The following is a 19,800-nucleotide window of genomic DNA, read 5'->3' on the forward strand; positions in this document are numbered from 1 at the left end:
CTGTTCTCGTTCCCCCTCTGCAGTATTAATGCGTAGCTAATGGAAGCAATATGCAGCGCTAAGTTGATGTTAATACTGGGTAAAATAATTCACAGCAACACAACAATCCTGATAGCTACAGATATTAGGAGGATGCTTCGGGCATCATCTCTTTGTAATTGCTTGAACTATACTTGTGGGGTCATGTGAAAAACGCAACAATGTTTTCAAAACTGTTCGACAAATATAGTCTCATTCATTAACCTCAAAGGATCCTGTATTGCATAAATATATATGATATGTCTGGAGAACTGGCAACTGAAACAACAAATAACTAAAAACCCTAAACATCAGCTCTGAATAAGAAGGTTATAGTATAAGGAGGTTACTTCCAGCAGTAGTCTTGTGGCAGAATAAAGCTTTAGCACTCTATTCATTTATACTCATTTTTAAATGACTTCTAGATTTAAACGAGGCGATTCCAGAGACAGAGCTCCTGGACAGCAGCCTGCAGAAAGCTCGTGCCCAGCTCTCCATCAAAGCCAAGAGGCACCGGCCCTCCCGTTCCAGACTGCGGGACAGCTTCAGCTCCACGGAGGGAGATGAGAGCTTGGACAGGAAGGTAAAGATGGTCGCTTGTGTCTCTTATCATATACTTGGTTAATAAATCCAACAGAGATTTCAAGGGTTATCATCTGTGGCATTCTGTCTTTATTGTGCCATCATTAACCTTAAGGTTACATAGACTTAGGATCGAACCTTGCTTGTAGTTACACATTGTTACGAATAAGCTATTTTTTTATGGTAGGTGATTGATGTAATCCTGTGTTATTCTTGTATAGGTCGCACCTAAGTGTCCGATTCACCTAAATGATAACGTGTTTCTAAAACCCCTCTCTCTGTTTCTTGCAGTCGTCGGATAGCTACGGCAGCCCCCTGCACAGTATGCGCTCCCCACTTCACACTGTCCTGCGGGGGTCCTCCCCCTCTCCAGACTCCCTCCTCTCCTCCTCCTCTCCTCTCCTGAGGGGCACCGCCTTCTCCTTCGACACCTCTGTGGTGCGACGGACCATGGAGATGGGAGAGACCCTGCCCTCTGCCCCTCGCGCTCGCTACCAGCCCCTCACCAACGCCTCATCGCAGGAGGCTTTGGGCTCCACGCCCACCAGCTCCCCCTCCAAGTCCTGCCCCAGCTCAGATAGCTCGCCCATCTACGTGCGCAGAGAGAGGCGAACCGAAAGTGAAGGTACTGCTAGCTTTCCTGTGGGAAGGTTGAGCGGTTTAATTTGAACGCCATCTTTAAAAACTTTGGTCTTTAGCAGGGGTGTACTGATACTTGTATTTGTACTCATTTTTAAGAAGTATTTATCAGTAGGTGTCCATTCTTTAATGTGTTGATTTCAAAACAAGAAAAGCTGTCCTTCCCTCACCTTTACAATTGAGTGCCAATCAAAGGCAATTCACTTCCGTATTGAGTGTTTAAAAGCATAACCTACATAGGATTCCATACAAAAATAATGTGGCAACAGACAACATACATTTTTGGCTTTCCCATCTTATTGACCCTTTTCCATATAATAAGTACTGATATGAATTTTACTAGTTTATTTTTTAATGTCTTTATAAACTAGAATAAATGCCATTTCTATGACCAACACTCTTCTGTGCTAAACTCTTTATGGTTCATCTTTATTTTACTAGTAACAGATGGGTTGAATCTGGAACTACTGTATACTGGAAAATGTTTTAAAATCCCAGCGCTGAATTAAAATGCCAGTATAATGAAAGTGATTGACAGGGTACAGGTAATGCATGGGTGTAGTCTGGACCAGTAACATTATTATGAATTTTAACATTGTAAGGAAATAGTGCAAGGCAATTAACATGAAGGTTCAGGCAGAGCCAGCATGTATTGCTTCCTAATTAATGAATAATTGAACGAATAATTGAATAATTGTCATTTTCGGACTGTGCCACCCCCGCAGTTGATATTCCAGTGGGTTTGTTTGTTACATCTTGAAACTACCTTGTGAGTGATATTACAAAGATATTAAGAACGCCCACGTTGCTAGCTCTGCACTACTAGATCTGCACTGTCTTTACTTTTTTCTTGAGCACAGCTCACCTCCAATGAATAGATTGAGACTGTAAGGCCCACTGCAGTCCAGGTTATTGTTCCTAAATGATTACATTATCAAATGTAATAATATATATGTAAGTGGCTCATCTGGTACATGCACATCAGTGTGGTGTGGAGGGTGGGTCATACATTCAGGGGAGTGAAAGTATGCATCTTGACTGGGCAAATTTTCCAATCTTCGCTAGGAATTCCCCAGAGTGTGGCTCAGGTCAGCAGAGGCTGTTTTTCCCTACCAGGCACACCAGATAGGATTTTTTTAAAAACTGAAATACACGGTAGCTATTTTCAAAACCGCACCTGTGAGATCCATAGATTGACAAGAAGTGCGTGACAGGTGAGAGTTCTGGAACTATTTTATTAGCTAGAACTCCTTTTATCTTTTAATTCTGCCTGTTAAACCTGTTGTGGAATGGCTCACCCACCAGCTTGACTGCTGACTGCAACTGCAGACTGTTTGCATTTCAGATGACAGCAGGGACACAAGCCCAGCAGAACCTGGGAGCCCCACTGTGGTAATGGACAAGAAGACCAGGCGGAGGTTCCTGGATCTTGGGTGGGTGTAGGACTGATAGATAACACAGAGGCATCTACAGCTCCAGCAGGGGATCCAAACACCACTTTACTTTGCCTTATCTGTTTTTACACTGTATCCCCGTACCTCAGTTGTCTCTTCATAGCAGGGGTGTTCAATCATGGATCTGGAGGACCATTCCACCTTAACAAGTAAAATGAGAAAATGAACTACTTCAGGTACTGGATGCAGGTCTAATAGGTTCAATTAAATGATTTAGAACAGGGTTGGAACAAGGACCTGGAGTGAAAGGGCCAACTTTGGACACCCCTGCTCTATAGGGTAGAATTAAAGGGCTATATAATGCTAAGCAATATTTTCAGATATCAATAACATGGTATGGCACAAAGAAATGTATTACACAGTCATTGTCTGCTTGAGGTTGAGATTTTATTCTGTTACGCAGAACAACCACCACAGAAAGTTTAAAAAAATGAATTCGACCTAGTTATTCTTTAATAGCCTGGCTGATTCATGCTTGGCTAATTCTCAGAAAACAAAACTTCATTTCCACAGTCCCTGTAGACAAGAGCAAGAAATCCCTGGAACTCAGATGTTGCTAGAGGATCTAAGGATACTGAATCTATTTAGCCTAGAACAAAGACAAATTAGAAGGGCCTTGATTCAAGTCTTTAATAGGGGTTGACAAAGTCAACCTTACCCAATGCATAGCATACTGAGGTACATTTTAGGTTAGTAGCATTGGCCTGTGTGGTTGGTGATGAGTTGATTGATCACTTTTGCTCTCTTCACACGTGTTCCTTATCTGTCTGAGATAGCCTCCCCCCACCTGGTAGTGTTCTCATTTTCTCTTGGCTGGTTACACGTCCTCTGTTTCCCTTTGCAGGGTCACGCTGCGCAGGTCCTATGGGAAGGGCAGGAAGGAGAAGACCTCCAACAGGCTCTCTGTGGGAAACCGGTAGGATCACAGCACCTGAGGGAGGGTCATTTCCATCTTTTCAAAAAGAACCTAGTGCAGCAAGTTGTCCATTCTTTACAAGTTTGGGTTTCTTTAATCAAAACTTCACTCATAACTGCCTATGAGGGGTGATTCAGCAGGGTAATTATCTGTGTCTGGAGGTGTGGTAAGATGTTTCATGCCAGCTTACATCCCATCATGTTCAGTTCATTGCTAAAGTAGGTTTGTAATTTTAATGTCTGAAGAGCTTTCCCAATTGAGTCAGTAGAGTGCTAATTGAGAACCAACCGCTGACTGAGCATCAAATGCTGATCGAAAATCAAATGCTGGTTGAGGTTTTATTCTGGCAAACGACATTTTACTCAATATTATCTACAGTTCATGATTATTTAACTTCTTACGTGTTTAATGTTACATTATGTGTGATCATTCTTTATTGCTTATTTTGATTGGATTATCATTTACCAGGATTACTAAGTAATGCTCTTCTTTAACAACTGGTCTTACTTGTGAAAAGATTCCTATAGACGGGTTGGAAAAAGAACCACTGAGGGGAGTTTGCTTTAGGAGTCTTCATAAGATATTAAACTGGAAAAAAAATGTAAAACCCTAAAGAACCCTTGAACATATATACCTTTTATAGGTTATATTTCCTGTATACTAAAGCTGATATTTACAGTAGTGCTTGAGTAGTACTACAGTGAAATCACTCAGCTATTTGACTATGTGTTCCTTTCTCAGTTGACCACTGAACTGTCCAGTCTTCTTTGCACTGACCCCTGCTCTGTCCTGTCCGCAGGGAGCCCTCGGAAAGTCCTTCCAGGTCCTCAGGGTCACCGTTCATGCCTTTCTCCTGGTTCACGGATAGCACAAAAGGCTCTGCATCACCCAGCAGCACCCGCTCCTGCTCTCCAAAGAACATCTCTGAAGGCTGCAGCCCCCGCAAGTCCAATTCCCAGGTAGGAGAGCAACAGTGGTGTAGTTAGGCCACCAAGAAATAGGTCAGAAAATGCCTCTTATTAGCACTTGCAGTATTATCTCCTTTTTCTAATTACAGTGTTATTGTATTACCTGTATTGCTCCAATCAACATTTGGGCCGATGGTTCAATCCAGGGAAGCTTGGATGGAAGTGTCCGTAACAAGCTGTTTCAGGGGCACTGATACACGCATTGTTTACTTGTGTCTGTCACTCAAGTCAACCCTGCTTCATCAAAAGCATTGTGAAATCGCATAGCCGACCCACATGACACCGGGTCCTGATCCGAGTAGGTTCCAACCAGGGTAGAGCATGTTAGTGTGAACGGGGCTTTAGAGGTGAAAGTATTTTTTATATTGCTATCCAAACAGCTGCAGGATGGGATACACTATCACGCCTCTTTCAAAGTCTGATACATTTTTCAAATCAAACCCTATGCTTGTTTGCAGAATGGAAATGTGTGTCCAATAATTTGACTATATCTGGTATAAGCCAGTTGTGGATGCAGTAAGCAGCTGTAGCCTAGATTGGTGCTGTGACTGGCTCTCTTATGTAGCCTTTCATGTTCATTTGATTCCCATCGGCCCCAGGGCACGATAAAGTAGGGCACATTCTGAACAGATGAAACCGGGGGTAAGACAGAGCAGCTGTGAATCGGAATTTGAGATGGGTTACAAAGCAGTGAAATGTGAATTTATTTTCTATATTGTGCTTTCTCCAAAACTTGCAACTGAAAGATTTACAGTACACTGAAAAGTTGCTGTTGCATAATGAGAATAAATTCACCAGCTATACAGGGCAATGAAGATATATGTGTGTGACCCAGTTTTAGAATATGTGTGTATGGAATGGGATGGAATTGATCTCAGGCACAGTATTGGGAGGCAGATCTAAATGTTGATCTACCACACAATATATATCTATGGCAGGCAACTAGAACGGAAAAGCATCTCCTGAACTCAGATGAAAGCAACACACAGGTGTATCAAAAATATGAAAAACACGGTTGAGTAATTGTTCTGAATGACTGAAAGCATCATAAAAGGCCATGGGGACAGTAAACAGATGTAATTTGAAGCTACAGAATTTTGTAACATTTTTCTAACAGTAACAGTAAGACTAACACCAAACACAAGAGCAGTTCTATTCTTTCTACTTTGTTTTATTCTCTGAAAATGCTCCTTGGGCCCGCTGTATTCCCTTGCAATCCATTTGAATGTTATTAAGCAGGATGTGATAATATATTTTCACATTCATTTGAATAACTGTTATGGGACAGCTATGGTTGTTACAGGCCGCTTGTTGGGGGGGGGGGGGGGGGGGGGGGGGGGGGTGTAGTTGAATCAACGCCGGAGAAACAGAGACCCAAAAACCATAGATAATGAAGTTATTGCTCGGTCAAGCCCTCCTGGCAGACAGGGCCCTTTCCATATGGCTGAGCAGGAACAGAGGCTGGCAGGACAACACACTTCTTCTAAATAAGATAAATGCCAGGGGGATCCATTGTCTATTGGGACTGAACCACAAAGGCCAATATCTCTACACTGAAATAATGGCCTCAAATTTGAAATCCAAAGTGGTATCTTCCATTGCTAAGGATTTTTTTCCAGTCTGTTTTAATCAGGCTTATCATGATCATGACTTGATATTGTTTATTAGATTACCTGTGATATACAAACAACAGCTTTCAAGACCTCAAAAGCCTTATCCTCAGTTGTACAACGTCTTTTGAGGTCTTGGAAGCTAGTGTTTGTATATCATAATTAATCTAATAAGCAGTGTCAACTCTCACTAGAAAAGCTGTTATTCATGCAATTTCTTACAGGATTTTTTAAAAATGTTTTATTGGCATGCCATTTTAATGACAGTTAATTAAAGAAATGCTAGATGAATGCAATGCAATGCAATTTCAGTAAGGCAGGGCAGTTCACTATGTGTTAAGCACATCATGGTTTTTTTCACTGCATTACGTCTTTCTGTTGTCTCAGTTTTGTGAGAGATTGTTGTTCTCAATGCAGGGCCATATTGCTCATTTGCCATCACAGTGCCACATCACTGCCAGTGACCCAGTTTTTGTCTGACAGTTACCTTGGTAACCTAAGCGCCAAAGTCTAAATCTCAGAGAAAAAATATTTATACATGTGAAAGGAAGCTGGCTTTTGTATAAACCCTGCCTGGAAACAAGAGAACAACAAAGCTTTACAACAACAGTATCATTCACTCTGACAGTATTACTGTTAATGGAGGATACAGTATATAATCTATATATATATATATATATATATATATATATATATATATATATATATATATATATATATATATATATATAGACACACACACACACACACACACACACACACATTCAAATACAAACTCTCACACACACATACACAGACACACACACACACACACAGTGCTCCCTCGCTATAAGGTTCTCGGTTATATTGCGCCTCAGATATAATGCTCCTACAGCATGTCCCCCAATTCCTTATACTATTGACTCATACAATATTTCTACAGTAAATACAGTATCACTGTTCAAACTGTAAACAACTTCTCAGTCCAACTTCTGTTTCTGTCTCTCCCTTTTGATACATTATCTGAACTGAAGAAAATCTGCACTGGCACTTAATAACACAGACATCTTATTCAGCATTCGTTTCATAACTAAATAAATATTAGGCCTATTACATGGTTATCTTTCCAGGTGTATTTACTTTTTCTGCTACGAGAGGAGCTGCGGCTTTCTCTGGAAGATAAGACGCTTCAGCTTCGTTTCAGCCCCGCTCCGGCAGCCGAACCTGGGGCGAGCCCATTCCCTCTTCCCCTTTCCCGACCCTCTCTCTTTCTCGCACTTGGGTTGTTTTTTTAGCTGAACTGACCACCATTAAGCCAAGCTATTTCTGGTTTAAAAAAAAACTGCTAATTAAAATGATCCACGAGTTGGAATGTTACCTTTTTTTTTTTTAATATAGCGTAGATTACATAGTGCTTTATACATGGTTAATTCACAGAAGTTACATTTTTGCTTCATTATATGTGCATTATAGAGAGGGAGATAATTTATTTTGTATTTTAGTCAGATGTGTGTTGTGGCTTTAGGCTGACAAACTAGGCACCGATGGAGGTGGACTGACAACAATAAACTACTATAAGGTTGATGAAGTCAGATCCCCACCCTTTACTGCAGGCTAGTGCAATCGGATTATTGAGAGAGCAGAGGCAGCCTGAGGCTAGAAGCAGTGTCTGTTGGCATAGCAGTCTGCCCTGTGAATGGATTCGGCCATCCACAGGGTTGCTTCACAGCCTGTTACAGCGTGCCTCAGAGAGGGGAAGAGTTTAGAACTGAAGCATCCCATCCATCAAGATGCATTACTTTCTGAATTGTATTTTAGTGCCTTTAATTGGCACTTAAGGAATGGGTTATTAGATTGCTCCATTTTTTTTTCCCTAAACAGGGAATGCACATTAGATAAAGCCTTTACAGTATCACATTCACATATATATTTCTTTCTTTTGAAAACCAATATATACAAACTCATATGAAAGTGGCCCTCTCCACCCGGTGTATGGAAGAGTTATTTTACATTAATCTTCTTTATAGGAATATATGTGACATATATAAAATATGTATATTACTCATTTGTGGTGTAGATTTGCATGGTAGAATTTTATTTATTTATTTATTTTTTAAAAACATAATAAAACATTGAAGACCTCTAGAAATGTATATTACAGAATATGTATTGTAATTGTGGCAGATATAATATGTATTCATTATCAGAGACCTGGTTAGTGTGGGATTATGGGGTCACAACCCCCACTGTATAATATTGTACCCCACAGGGCATTAAATGTGCCCCCACAAAATAGGTATTTATTAAGGATTTGTAAATGCTGGTGTTTAATGACTTTTTAATAGATTATATTAATCTGTGAAATATAAATATAATACATGAAAGTGTTCATGCAGTGCACTCCATTTATAAGAATCACATCCATCCCGGATGATTTGATTCTTATGATGATTACTGTGGTGAAGTGCTGCAGAATCAGTATGTTAGTTTGAGAATGAAAGATTTGATCCCTGCAGTGTAATGGGTTGACCATTAGATGTCCGGAGTTCCCACATGTATGCACAGGGACCACACAAAGTGTTGTCTAGTTAGTGCTCCAACTGAAAGCTGGGTTTATTTTGTTTGCTTGTTTTATTAGCGGTTGTTTCCCCCACCGCACTGTAAGAAAAATAAAACCAACACAAGTTTTAAGCTGTAAATCAAGACATCAGCCTGATCATTTACACTGCCTTCAACCACGTCAAGTAAAATTAGCAAAAGCCCCTCCACGCGTCAGTTCTTTGAATACAGTATACAAATGTCAAAGGTGCTCAATCACTGAGGACAATACATCAAAACAAGACCTTGTGGATAATCAACTTGTTACATGATCGCGATTATGTTTACTCAAGGCTGCAGAATCCTATTTTACTACAGTATACTTGAGAAGCGATCGTCTTGTGACAGCGTCTAGTTTAACTGCAGTGCAGTGTTACATGTAATGGCCTTTGAATTAAAATGACATTACAGTACAGTAGCTTACTGTCAGGACTACCACTGCATTTAAGCACTACTTATATTATTTGCGATGCAAATCTCAGTTTAAGCGGAGATGCAAAGCTCTGCAACACCCCCCCCCCCCTCCTCACCGCAATCCCACTCCCTCTACATGTATATCACACAATAACACTGTATTTAATGAATGTGTATTCACTTTATTGAAACAAATTTTCACTAACAGAGAACACAAAAAACATACCTGCACAATGCAGTGGCTCAGGCACGTTTCATTACAAACAATGCAGTGTTTCCTGCATCACTGCATTATCCACGCTGCGTACGTGCCTAATCACGTGAGATGGGGTCAAATTCAAATTCAAAAGCAGCTTTATTGGCTGTACACGTCATTGCACTTGATCAAGTACTGTATTACATGTAGTCAGTTTGCCCCAAAATGATTCTTATAAGCGGATTGCTTGATTCTTACAAGCAGATTATTTTACATTAGTAACTATAGGAATGGTTTTGTCCCAGTGGTTTTGATCACTATGTGCGGTTCATTCTTATATCAGTGATTCTTATAAACGGAGTGCACTGTATAACATTTAGAATTGAGGGGTGACGGTGCAGTTCAGCAGTTTATGAAACCACAAGGCAAACATCCTAGACCAGAGCTGACCAAAATTGGCCCTTCCAGCCCTGGTCTTTGTTCCAACCCTGTTCTAAATGGTTTTAATTGAACCAATTAAACCTCCATCCAGACCCTGAAGTAGTTAATTATATAATTTGATCTGTTAAACCTTGAGTAGAATGGCCCTCCTGGGCCATGATTGGACACCTCTGTCCTATCGTCACGGCTGTCTGGTTTTTTGTGTCTGTATCTATTGGCATTCATCTCTATATATGTGTGTCTTATCTGTCTTGTTCTACCTCTCTCTCTCTATCTCTCTTGCTCTTTCCCACACACCCTTCGTACATCGCAGACACTAGGAAAGTCCTGCAGCAAATCATTCCCAGGGACTTTGCACAGTATATCTTTCCGACTTTCTTTGTCACAAAATATTTCTTCACAGCTGCAGTGTAGCTTCCTACACCAAAATGATCATCAATGACAATACACAGCAGTTGTATAGTTCTATATTAGCAATGGTATCACAATGGTAGAAACCAACACACACTGGTAATCTATAACAGTATCTTATAAAATTTAATATCAGGGCCACTTGTGTTTTAAATTCAATATGTTGCCATTGCTTTTAAGGCTGTGGTCTGCTAATGATTCTTCTAGGGTTTCTTTTGGGTAAAACGTTGGGAATATACTACTATCCCAATGGTATTTTTCTGCAACAGCTAAGCTAAACCTTTAAAGATTGTCAGTGTGGTGTGCCTTTGCTTAGACACTGTATGCATGGCTGATTTCGTAAGGCATGAACTGAAAAACAATCAAAGTAATTCCTGGACTGTGTTGATGTAACTTATCATGTTACTGACAGGAATTCCTTTAGACATGCACACATATTCACCTTGCTGAGCAGAAGTGCTACTTTAGTGCCTGCAAATATGGCAAAATAGAAACAGCTTCTTCGATTCAGAAGTGGGATTATGACCTATGGATCCACTACAGTACCAGGGTACCATACCAGCACCAGGCATTATCAGACATAGCGTGCTACTAGACCAGGAGCACTGTGCAGTATTTGTTCCAAATCCATTGTGAGTCTATTGCTGGTAGGGATGTTAGGTTCCATTTAATTACCTAAACATTTAAATATTAGCATTAAACATGTTGAAATGTTGCAGATTTTTGACTGATTAAAAGTTTAGGGGGAAAGAAAATCGGGGCAAGTATTGTTGCTGTACAGAATGTGCATAAAAAATGGGCTTATTATTTGCATGTATACTTCCTGACCTATTGCTATAGCATAATCAGTACAAGATATCAAATTGAAGTATGGCTTCATTAGATTTGATTATTTAGTTTTATTATTAACAATACACCCCTGAAATGTACAAGCTCTGCTAGACCTGAGATTTTAGTAAGCTTGCTTGTTTGTATGAGCACTGTGCTTACTATGCAACCAGCCAGACACTATTATTACTTCCGTCATCCAGAGCATCTTTACAGCCTGCATAACGATTAGTCAACCTGTGAACACCCAGCCATTAGAAATTCCTTGTGAGACTCTTTATATACTCCTGGGTGTTGTTAAGAATCTACCCAGCTCAAGAAAACAAATTAGTTTATAATTCCTAGTATTATTTCTATTTCAGTTCAACATAATATCATATTCATTTAGCAGTCTCTGAACACAAACTATCAATAGACTATGTCTGCTTTAATATAAGTAATTCATACCATTTGTACACCAATTGCATGGTATTTTATGGATTTGAGTGAATTTATAATTATTTATATAATTTTGTGTTGTCTTTTTCAAACATTTGGGACTTGGATAATATTTTTTTTTGTTGCTAAAAACAAAACATTTGACAAGTTTTTGTAACATGTTTTTTTTTAGTGGGTTGCGCTGGAGGCACTGCTGTTTGTTATCACTGCCTTGATTTGTGTAACCCATTTATAAATAATCAACAAAATGGTAGCACAAGAGCAGCTTAAATAATATCAGTATGAACCAATGCATACTGCCACGAGATTGCATGCTGCTATCTACAGTTATTCCATTGTGCTGTCATTACTGGTCTGCACTTCAGTGTATAACACTGGGTGTGGGTAAGATTGTATGGGGTTTTAAAATGCCTTGAATAAACAAAGTCTTTATTCAATTGTTTTAATAGAGTAGTTTTCTTCCAGAAAGTACAGGTCTTCACAGCATTACAGTACAGTGAACACAAAGTAACCTTCAACAGCACTGAGAGTCACAAAAAGCCTTTCCACAGAAAGTTTATTTGTATACCGGCAATAAAACAAGCATTCGTTAACATATAGCCTGTTACATCCTAGACTTACCCAATAATGCCTAACTAATTACCATACTAGTGTCTAAACAGAAAACATTTTTTACCAAGTTTCCTTTTATGAGGCCCTTAAACATATCCGAATGCATTTTATAACTTTATGGAAAGGCACTTGGACGTATTGAAAGGTACTTTTAGAACTTTTCGCCTCATGCAAACTCTCCCCACTCGCAGGCTACTTCAGAATGGAACACAGGGACTAATTTAAACCGTGAGAGGAAATTTACCAACTATGTATGCCAATTTCACCTACGCTGGGACTATAACTGTATCCCAATGGCTTACTAAGTGCTATTGCATCAACTGATCAAGTTTAAAAACCGTGGTATACAGCATTTCACTTGATGGGTGGCCTCTCTCAGTTGGTTGGGATTGTTTTTTCCCACGACAGCATTGCAAAGTATGAGTTACCATTGAATTCAAGAGACCTGATTTGTTTTCGGCTGCGTTTCTAAGGTGAATGGGTCTCTTTTTTCTTCCACAGGAATCCACCCTAAGTGATGACTTCTGCCCTAGGAGTCCCCGAGCTTCCAGCGGCTCAGTGGCTGAATCGAAATCCTCACACCCCTACCAGACTCTTTCCCAGTCCTCTGACGAGGTAATACCAGGGCTGGGGTTGAGTTTAATACAAACATACACTACCCTCCTGCGTGAGCATGCAGACTTCAGTCAGGAAGTCCCTGAAGCTAGAACTATATGCAATACAAACAAACTGGACAGTCAACAGGGACTGGTTTGTGATACATGGAAAGAATGTCACAAAAATCTGAACATGATCATGAGATGATGTCTGCTGCTTTAAAAATCTGCTAAAGGAACAATGTTGCCCAATGCAGAAAACAGGACCAGTCAGACATGGCTGCACGACAGTTGAAATATCAATTATTGCCAGTAAACCAACTCCTGCTTTGGTGTCATGCCAGAGAAATGATGAGGGGCTTAGAGGCTCTGTATTCTGAGTTTAAGTGCTTATTGCCTACTGCTGGCAGAGCAAGATAGAAAATCAACCAGCCGGCCTTTATCCCCACAACTACTTCTCTTAAACCCATCCTGAAAGGCACTGATACAGATTAAATTAACAAGGCTCTTCATCCTCTGGCAGCTTGGATATTTAAAATGCCGGATGCAATGCCAGCATCTTGTTTGGATCTTGAAGTATGTAAGGAATAACTTCCTGAGAAGCAGAACACAGTAGCACACAAGTGTTAATATGGTACCATGGAACTGCTTTTGGTTTCTACCACGTTCCTACAACTGGTGTGCCAAAATATGAAAGTGTTACCATGGCGGTGCCCTCATGCTTTTATTACATTGCAATTTCAGTGCCACTATATTGCCACTGAAGAGAATTTAGTAGACAATGTACTGATAACTATGAATGAATGTAGTAAAGATGTAGCTTATAACATGTGATGATGAGACACGTAGCTTGAAAATGCATTGAAGTAATGTATTACTATGCAATTCAACAATGAATGTGACTGGCCATAAAATGTAATAATTTGTAACTATTTTGCATGTAATGAATTTGATGTATTAATACTTCACATTACCAATTAGGTCTGTTACATTGTTTCTGGAGGTGTTCTCTTCTTCCTCCTCAGCTCCTTGATGAACCGGTTTGCTTGGTGTCCGCTTGGACCACCCAGCAGGTGTGTCAGTGGCTGAAAGGGTTAAACATGGAGCAGTACATCCCAGAATTCACTGCCAGGGACATTGACGGGGAACAGCTACTGCAGCTGGACGGGAGCAAGCTGAAGGTGAGTGGACAGGGAGACAAACACACATTCAAACACACACACACACACACACACACACACACAAACACACACACACACACACACACACACACACACACACACACACACACACACACAAATACACACATAACCACCACACTCCGGACACAGGCAGAGACACAAACACACACACACGCACACACACCCCCCACACTCACAGACACACATACCAGATATACCAATTAAAAAGCTACAGAATTCAAACCACAATAAAGAGGTAGATAGATAGATAGAATTGTTAGCCAAGTAAAAGCCTTGGTTATGAAATGTCTTGAGCGCCATCTATTGGAATTTACTTGAACTGCAGCCCCACCCAGATGATGAAATACTAAAGCAAGAGGCCACTGGAAATGAAAATATGAGTCAGAGCTGGGATTTATATTCCATGTACAACAGAGTCCAAAGACAAAACAAATACTGTTATCTCAATTATACTGTGGATGGGACAACCTAAAAAAAAAAATCCAATATATTCCGTTGGTCCTTGACAGGTTCTCTATACAGTGGTAGTAGACATAATCTGTTATTATTTGGTGTCTTTATAGGTGTCTGTGTTTATTGGTTTTAAATTACAAAGAGAAGTGCACCACCTGGTGGTTCTTAGGAGGATTTTTCACAAAATGCAGTTTGTATAGAAAGAGTACGGGTGCCCATACCACTCCTGGTCTTTGTTCCAACCCTGCTCAAATATTTTTTAATCAAACCAATTAAGCCTCCATCCAGACCCTGAAGTAGTTAAACCTGGAGTGGAATGGCAATGCAGGACATCCCTGAAAATAATTTCTGATCGGTATTGGTGCACCCTCTGTAATCATATTTAAAGTACAGGTTTTCGTGCTTCCTCTCAGGGCCTGGGGGTGACCAGCTCTACAGACCGCTCCCTCCTGAAGAGGTGGCTCAAGGACATGCAGGCAGCAGCAGAGAAGGAACGCAAGTCTCTGGACAAGCTGGAGCGACAGAAAGAGAAGCAGCGCAGGAGGGACCAAGGGCAGAGGAGGATCTAGGCAGAGCCAGCAGCCCCAGGACCCAGGACCCAGGACCCAGGGCATGGCAATCAGGTGCCTGGCAATCAGGCAGCCAGGCAACGGGGGCTCCTCCCGGTGTAACCTGGCACGACAGAGCATGAGTCAGCATGATGGGGGCTCTAAAGGGTCCAGGGAGCACAGGGACAAAAGTCAGTGAGACTTTTCTAGTGTAGGAGAGCATGTCTATGGCAGTTGTGTATCAGTACTGTTGACATACAAACCAAACAAATTTACTAGTCTTCCATGCATGGATACATTTAGCTACTCGGGCCACCAATGAGACGAGTTTAGTAAACAGTATGTTTAAATTAATACAACCATAACTGTAAAACGGGTGGCCAAAGTTCGGCCTACCGCTCCAGGTCTTTGTGTCAACACTGTTCTAAATTGTTTAATTGAACTAATTAATCCTCCACTCAGACCCTGAAGATTTTAATCACTTTAGCTGCTAAACCTGGCTTGGAATGGCCCTCCTGGACCATGACTGGTCACCCCTGTTGTAAAAAACTAGAAAAATGAGGGGGTATTACTTGTCATTGAAACGTTTGTCTTCATTTAAGGCATTAGGGTTATTTCTGGTTCTTTCACATGGAAGAAAGGGTATAACTAATTATAATAGACTGATTTGGTAAATGCTTTCATCGCAGCAATGAAGATACTACATAGAGAAACGTTTCAGCTATCCATCATGCTGAATTTACACAAAATATTGAGTTTTCTGATATGACGGACATTGCGAATGGATGGATTGTGTTCCATTACCATAGACAAGCTCTCCCTAGACTCCGTCTTAGGAAAGCAGAGCGCTCAACCTGTAAGGTATGGCTGACAGAAGCAATTGATGCTTATGGTGAGTTTAAACAATGGGTAGGCATTGGCCCCACTGCAAAGCGGGTATGAGGAAAGTTTACATACACGTCCAGTAATTGCTCATTCAATCAACTTGTGGCGTATTTCCCACCCCGCCCCGCCCCCCAACTAACTGTCATATTCCTGACAGTCTGAGGACTCTGCTTCCCTGCAATGTAGTCTAGGATAAAGGGGTGGGTATGTGCTCTGGTTTGCTGGGTCACCTGTTTCATAATCAACTCTTTTATTAAGAAACATTTATACAAACAATAGGAAATAGCATACTGCACCTCCTTACTGCTGGAACCTCAGCACTGGAACAGATGACAAATGAAATGTGCATCACAGGAGCAGCTTTCATAGTCAAAAGTTGTGTAAAAGTTGCGCCATCAGTGCTAGACGAATGTGTCTCAAAGTGTCATTTTACAACTTCCTGCGGGGAACTGCTACATCGTTTTTGCTCCAGGTTAGCTTGTTCTGTAAAATATTTTGATGGTTCAATGAAGTCCAAGTTGACCGTTTTGTAAAACGTAGTAGTCTTGCTCTGCAACACAGTGTATAATAAAACAAGAGGAATTTAACTGAGATAATGCAAGGAACAAGGGCATTCTTCAAGAGCCTACAAACATCTATCATGGTACGTCTTAGGCATTCCTGGACAGAGATGTGTCCATTGAAACTGGGACTAACCCAGTAACACGGTCCACATCTGAAATCCTTTGAGGGTCACTGAATCTTCCACCTTTTGACTGCTTTCTCTTAGGACTCACTGCCTGTCCCAGGACTCCTGGCAAAGAGAGGTGCTGAATGAATGTTCCTGTAAACATCCTGTGAAATGGGCAGATTGACATTGGCCAACAGAACGGTGCTCAATTCAAGTTTGATTTAAAGCTTGATTTAAAGCCAGGAGCAAGATGTTTATCATCTGTTTTGCCACCAATCCCCTATACAATGCCTCAATAACATTGGTAAAACTGTCTGCACAACAAATAAACAGTAAATTATACATATATTAATAATGTTAAAAGCATTCTCTATTTGAATGATGGAATAACTGTGACCCCCCCCCCCCCAATCTCATAAATGTAACTCTTTTTACTTACTGTGATTGCCTAAAATGATACACACACAAACACACGCACAGGACCTTGATTTAAAATGTGCTGTGTGGATTCCACTAGATGGCGCTGGTTGCCTATCACAATCTGGTTTTAAAAGCAGAAAAGACTATGAACTTTACTCATAGTTGTAATGGCAGTATTGTACAGTAGGTGTCATACAAGAATTTATGAAAGTCATTACAGGTAAAAAAAAAAAAAAAAAATGTACGTGTTTTGATATTTTCAACATATGGACATATAGACAATTCCAACTGAGGACCATGCATGTATGTATGTATGTATGTATGTATGTATGTATGTATTTATTTCTTTATTTATTTATTGATCATTTCTTTGCCACAATGTTATAAGTTTAATAAGAGTATTGGATTGTAACCATAGGCCATCACTTGTAATCTAGGATGCAAACCAGTATTCGTGTGGTAGAAGATTTTGGCCTATATTTTCTACTGTGGCAAAATACAGGCCAACTTAATACATTTTTGACATAGGACATTTTCCCCTCTCTGGATAACCAAGTGAAAAAAGATAATGTCTTTATGCAAACAAAACTGTATTAATCCATAATTAGTATGACCCTAAAACAATAATAAACATAAATTATGTTCACCATAAATTATGACAAGAAATTTACAGAGTAACATGGTGCTTGCCTGTACTACTGCGTGTTGTTATTTAAAAATATATGACTCTAGTGTGTCCACTAGTTAAAGCTATATTGAAACATTCCTTCAAAAATAAACTGTTCTTCCTCATATGGTTAATAGTTTTAAATTACTACGTTTATTTACAATGCTTTGTTAGTTAATTAACCAGTAATTACAAACCATTGCTTTCCCCAGGGCTGTGTATCTTTATCCTTACTACAAAGTGGTTCTACCACGTTATTGACTCTGTGTGTAATGCCTATCTGATGCATTAAAAAATAACTTTGCAGCCAAGGCTACGGAATTTGACCACAAAATAAAATGTTTAGGCCCTTCCCACATGTCTCGATCATACAGTACCTCCTCTTTTCAAAACCGTGAGCACACACAAGACAGCCTTTCTCACGCTGTATTTCTGTGTATGAGATTTTTCTGCTTTCATCGTATGCAACTCAGAAGTACAAGTAAGTTTACTCTCCTAATAAAAGTTTACCAAAAACTTAAATGTCTGCTGTTTTAATCAATCAATACATTTTTATTTCTTAAAGAACTGCCACAGGGAGCACAGGACCAATTCGCGTCTGGGCTGTGCACAGAGGCCGAACTTTGCTGGGAACTCAGAAGGGGGCGTCGCATTGGATCTGACGCTCTCGGGGTGGGGAATGGGAAACTGTTAGGGGCTCCTTCTCCTCATCGTGCAACAGCGAACCCTACTGGCCAGACACTGAGCACTTTCAGAGTGGATAAAAAGCAGGGCTAATCTCTGTTCTCCGGGATCGGTAGCCCACCCACAATTGATCGGTGAAAAAGCGATTCTGGCTTTAGACTTATGAGAGGGTGTTTGCAATATAATTTTGTACTTTCTTTGATAACATGATGTTAAATAAACATCTAAATTATGTTCATATAGTTTACTTTTGTAAAATTATGTCTCAATCCCAAAAAGGTGATGAAAAACCTTTGGCCATAGCTGTGTTACACCATATTATTGTGACAATGGGGTCAGGTTAAGTTAGGTGGTAGGATACTATAAGGTCAACAAAATATGTACACAGCAGCTGAGGGCAGTGTTCTTGACTCTGCAGGGGCCTGTCATTTTCCTTCTGGGGTCAGAGGCTTTGTTGGGCAGGGCATTGTGCCAGCTGTGGGGAGCCTGTGCTTTCCCAATGATAGACATCACAACGAGAAGCCCGTCATCCTCTCTGAATCCACAAACAAGTTCTTACCCCAGTGGCATATTCAGCCTGAACCTTGTCCTTCTTCAATTGAGAACATGTGAGGTAACAGAACAGGGGGAGGTCAGGTGACACTTCACAGGAATTCGGACAACACATTGCATAGCAGGGGGTGACACAGTGATTTAATGATTCACTTGTAATCACTTCATTTATCTTCATGGCTACTTCACTTCCTTCTTTGAGTTTTACATCAAAATTTAGCATTAAGCATGAAGTGTTGGGAGTTTTCAAAGATGCCTGAGTTTTCCAGTTTAAACGCAGCAGTAGAAAGTACTTCTTTTGCCAGTCTGTCTGAATTGAAAAGAGATCACTAAGCCTATCCAACATCTCAAAGATTCCACTCTATAGGAATCTCAGCACGATGAACTTCCAAAAACTTCACACTGTCACTTAAGTTAAATATGAACCACAAGACCAGGACCTGTGTCCTGTTTTTGTTGCTCTGAGAGAGCATGAATTCTGTTTTCAAAAAGGTCAGTTTGAATAGACACCATAGACATGGTTATTATGGGAAACACACGCTCATTAACACCAGCAACAGAGCAAGACCCTAGATGGAGCAGTCAAACTGAAAGGAATTCCAACCGTTCCTCGCATAGTTGCTGACTTCTCTCGCTCACCAGAGATTATAAAAAAAATACTGCATGGGGTTTATTTAGCATCCCACCCTTTGGGTGGGCATTAAATAGATCTTAGAGAACGATTCAATGTCATCAGCCAATCAGCTTCCAGCTATAGCAAGCATTAATACGCAGTAGCAGTCACCTGTTATAATGATTTGTGTTGTGATTTGATTTGTGAAATTACCTGGCTGGTTACCAAAAGATGAAACAATTCACTTCTTTTTTACAAATGTGCTCCTTAATTTTCAGTGATATTGACTCAGAGTTGAGATTTAGCTATAAAATAATAATTGTGTCCCATTCTGGTCACCTTAAGACAAAACACACATTATTGAGAAAGTACAGAGTAGAGCAAGAATGGATTTAGTTGTTTATTA

General features: G+C 40.3%; 1 protein-coding gene across 1 annotated transcript in view; it reads left to right on the forward strand.

Annotated features, from left to right (window-relative positions):
* The window catches only part of LOC121301702 (sterile alpha motif domain-containing protein 14-like), a 36,003-nt gene extending 17,968 nt beyond the window's left edge, over nucleotides 1-18,035 (forward strand). The window contains exons 3-10 of the mRNA XM_041231279.1: nucleotides 444-601; nucleotides 892-1,225; nucleotides 2,585-2,672; nucleotides 3,538-3,609; nucleotides 4,409-4,568; nucleotides 12,606-12,719; nucleotides 13,726-13,881; nucleotides 14,769-18,035. Coding sequence (XP_041087213.1) covers nucleotides 444-601; nucleotides 892-1,225; nucleotides 2,585-2,672; nucleotides 3,538-3,609; nucleotides 4,409-4,568; nucleotides 12,606-12,719; nucleotides 13,726-13,881; nucleotides 14,769-14,924 — 1,238 coding nt within the window. The 3' untranslated portion in view covers nucleotides 14,925-18,035. The remainder of the gene's footprint in view (nucleotides 1-443; nucleotides 602-891; nucleotides 1,226-2,584; nucleotides 2,673-3,537; nucleotides 3,610-4,408; nucleotides 4,569-12,605; nucleotides 12,720-13,725; nucleotides 13,882-14,768) is intronic.
* The last annotated feature ends 1,765 nt before the right edge of the window (nucleotides 18,036-19,800 follow it).

The sequence above is a fragment of the Polyodon spathula genome, chromosome 28, assembly GCF_017654505.1.
Source record: "Polyodon spathula isolate WHYD16114869_AA chromosome 28, ASM1765450v1, whole genome shotgun sequence".
Classification (NCBI taxonomy): Eukaryota; Metazoa; Chordata; class Actinopteri; order Acipenseriformes; family Polyodontidae; genus Polyodon; species Polyodon spathula.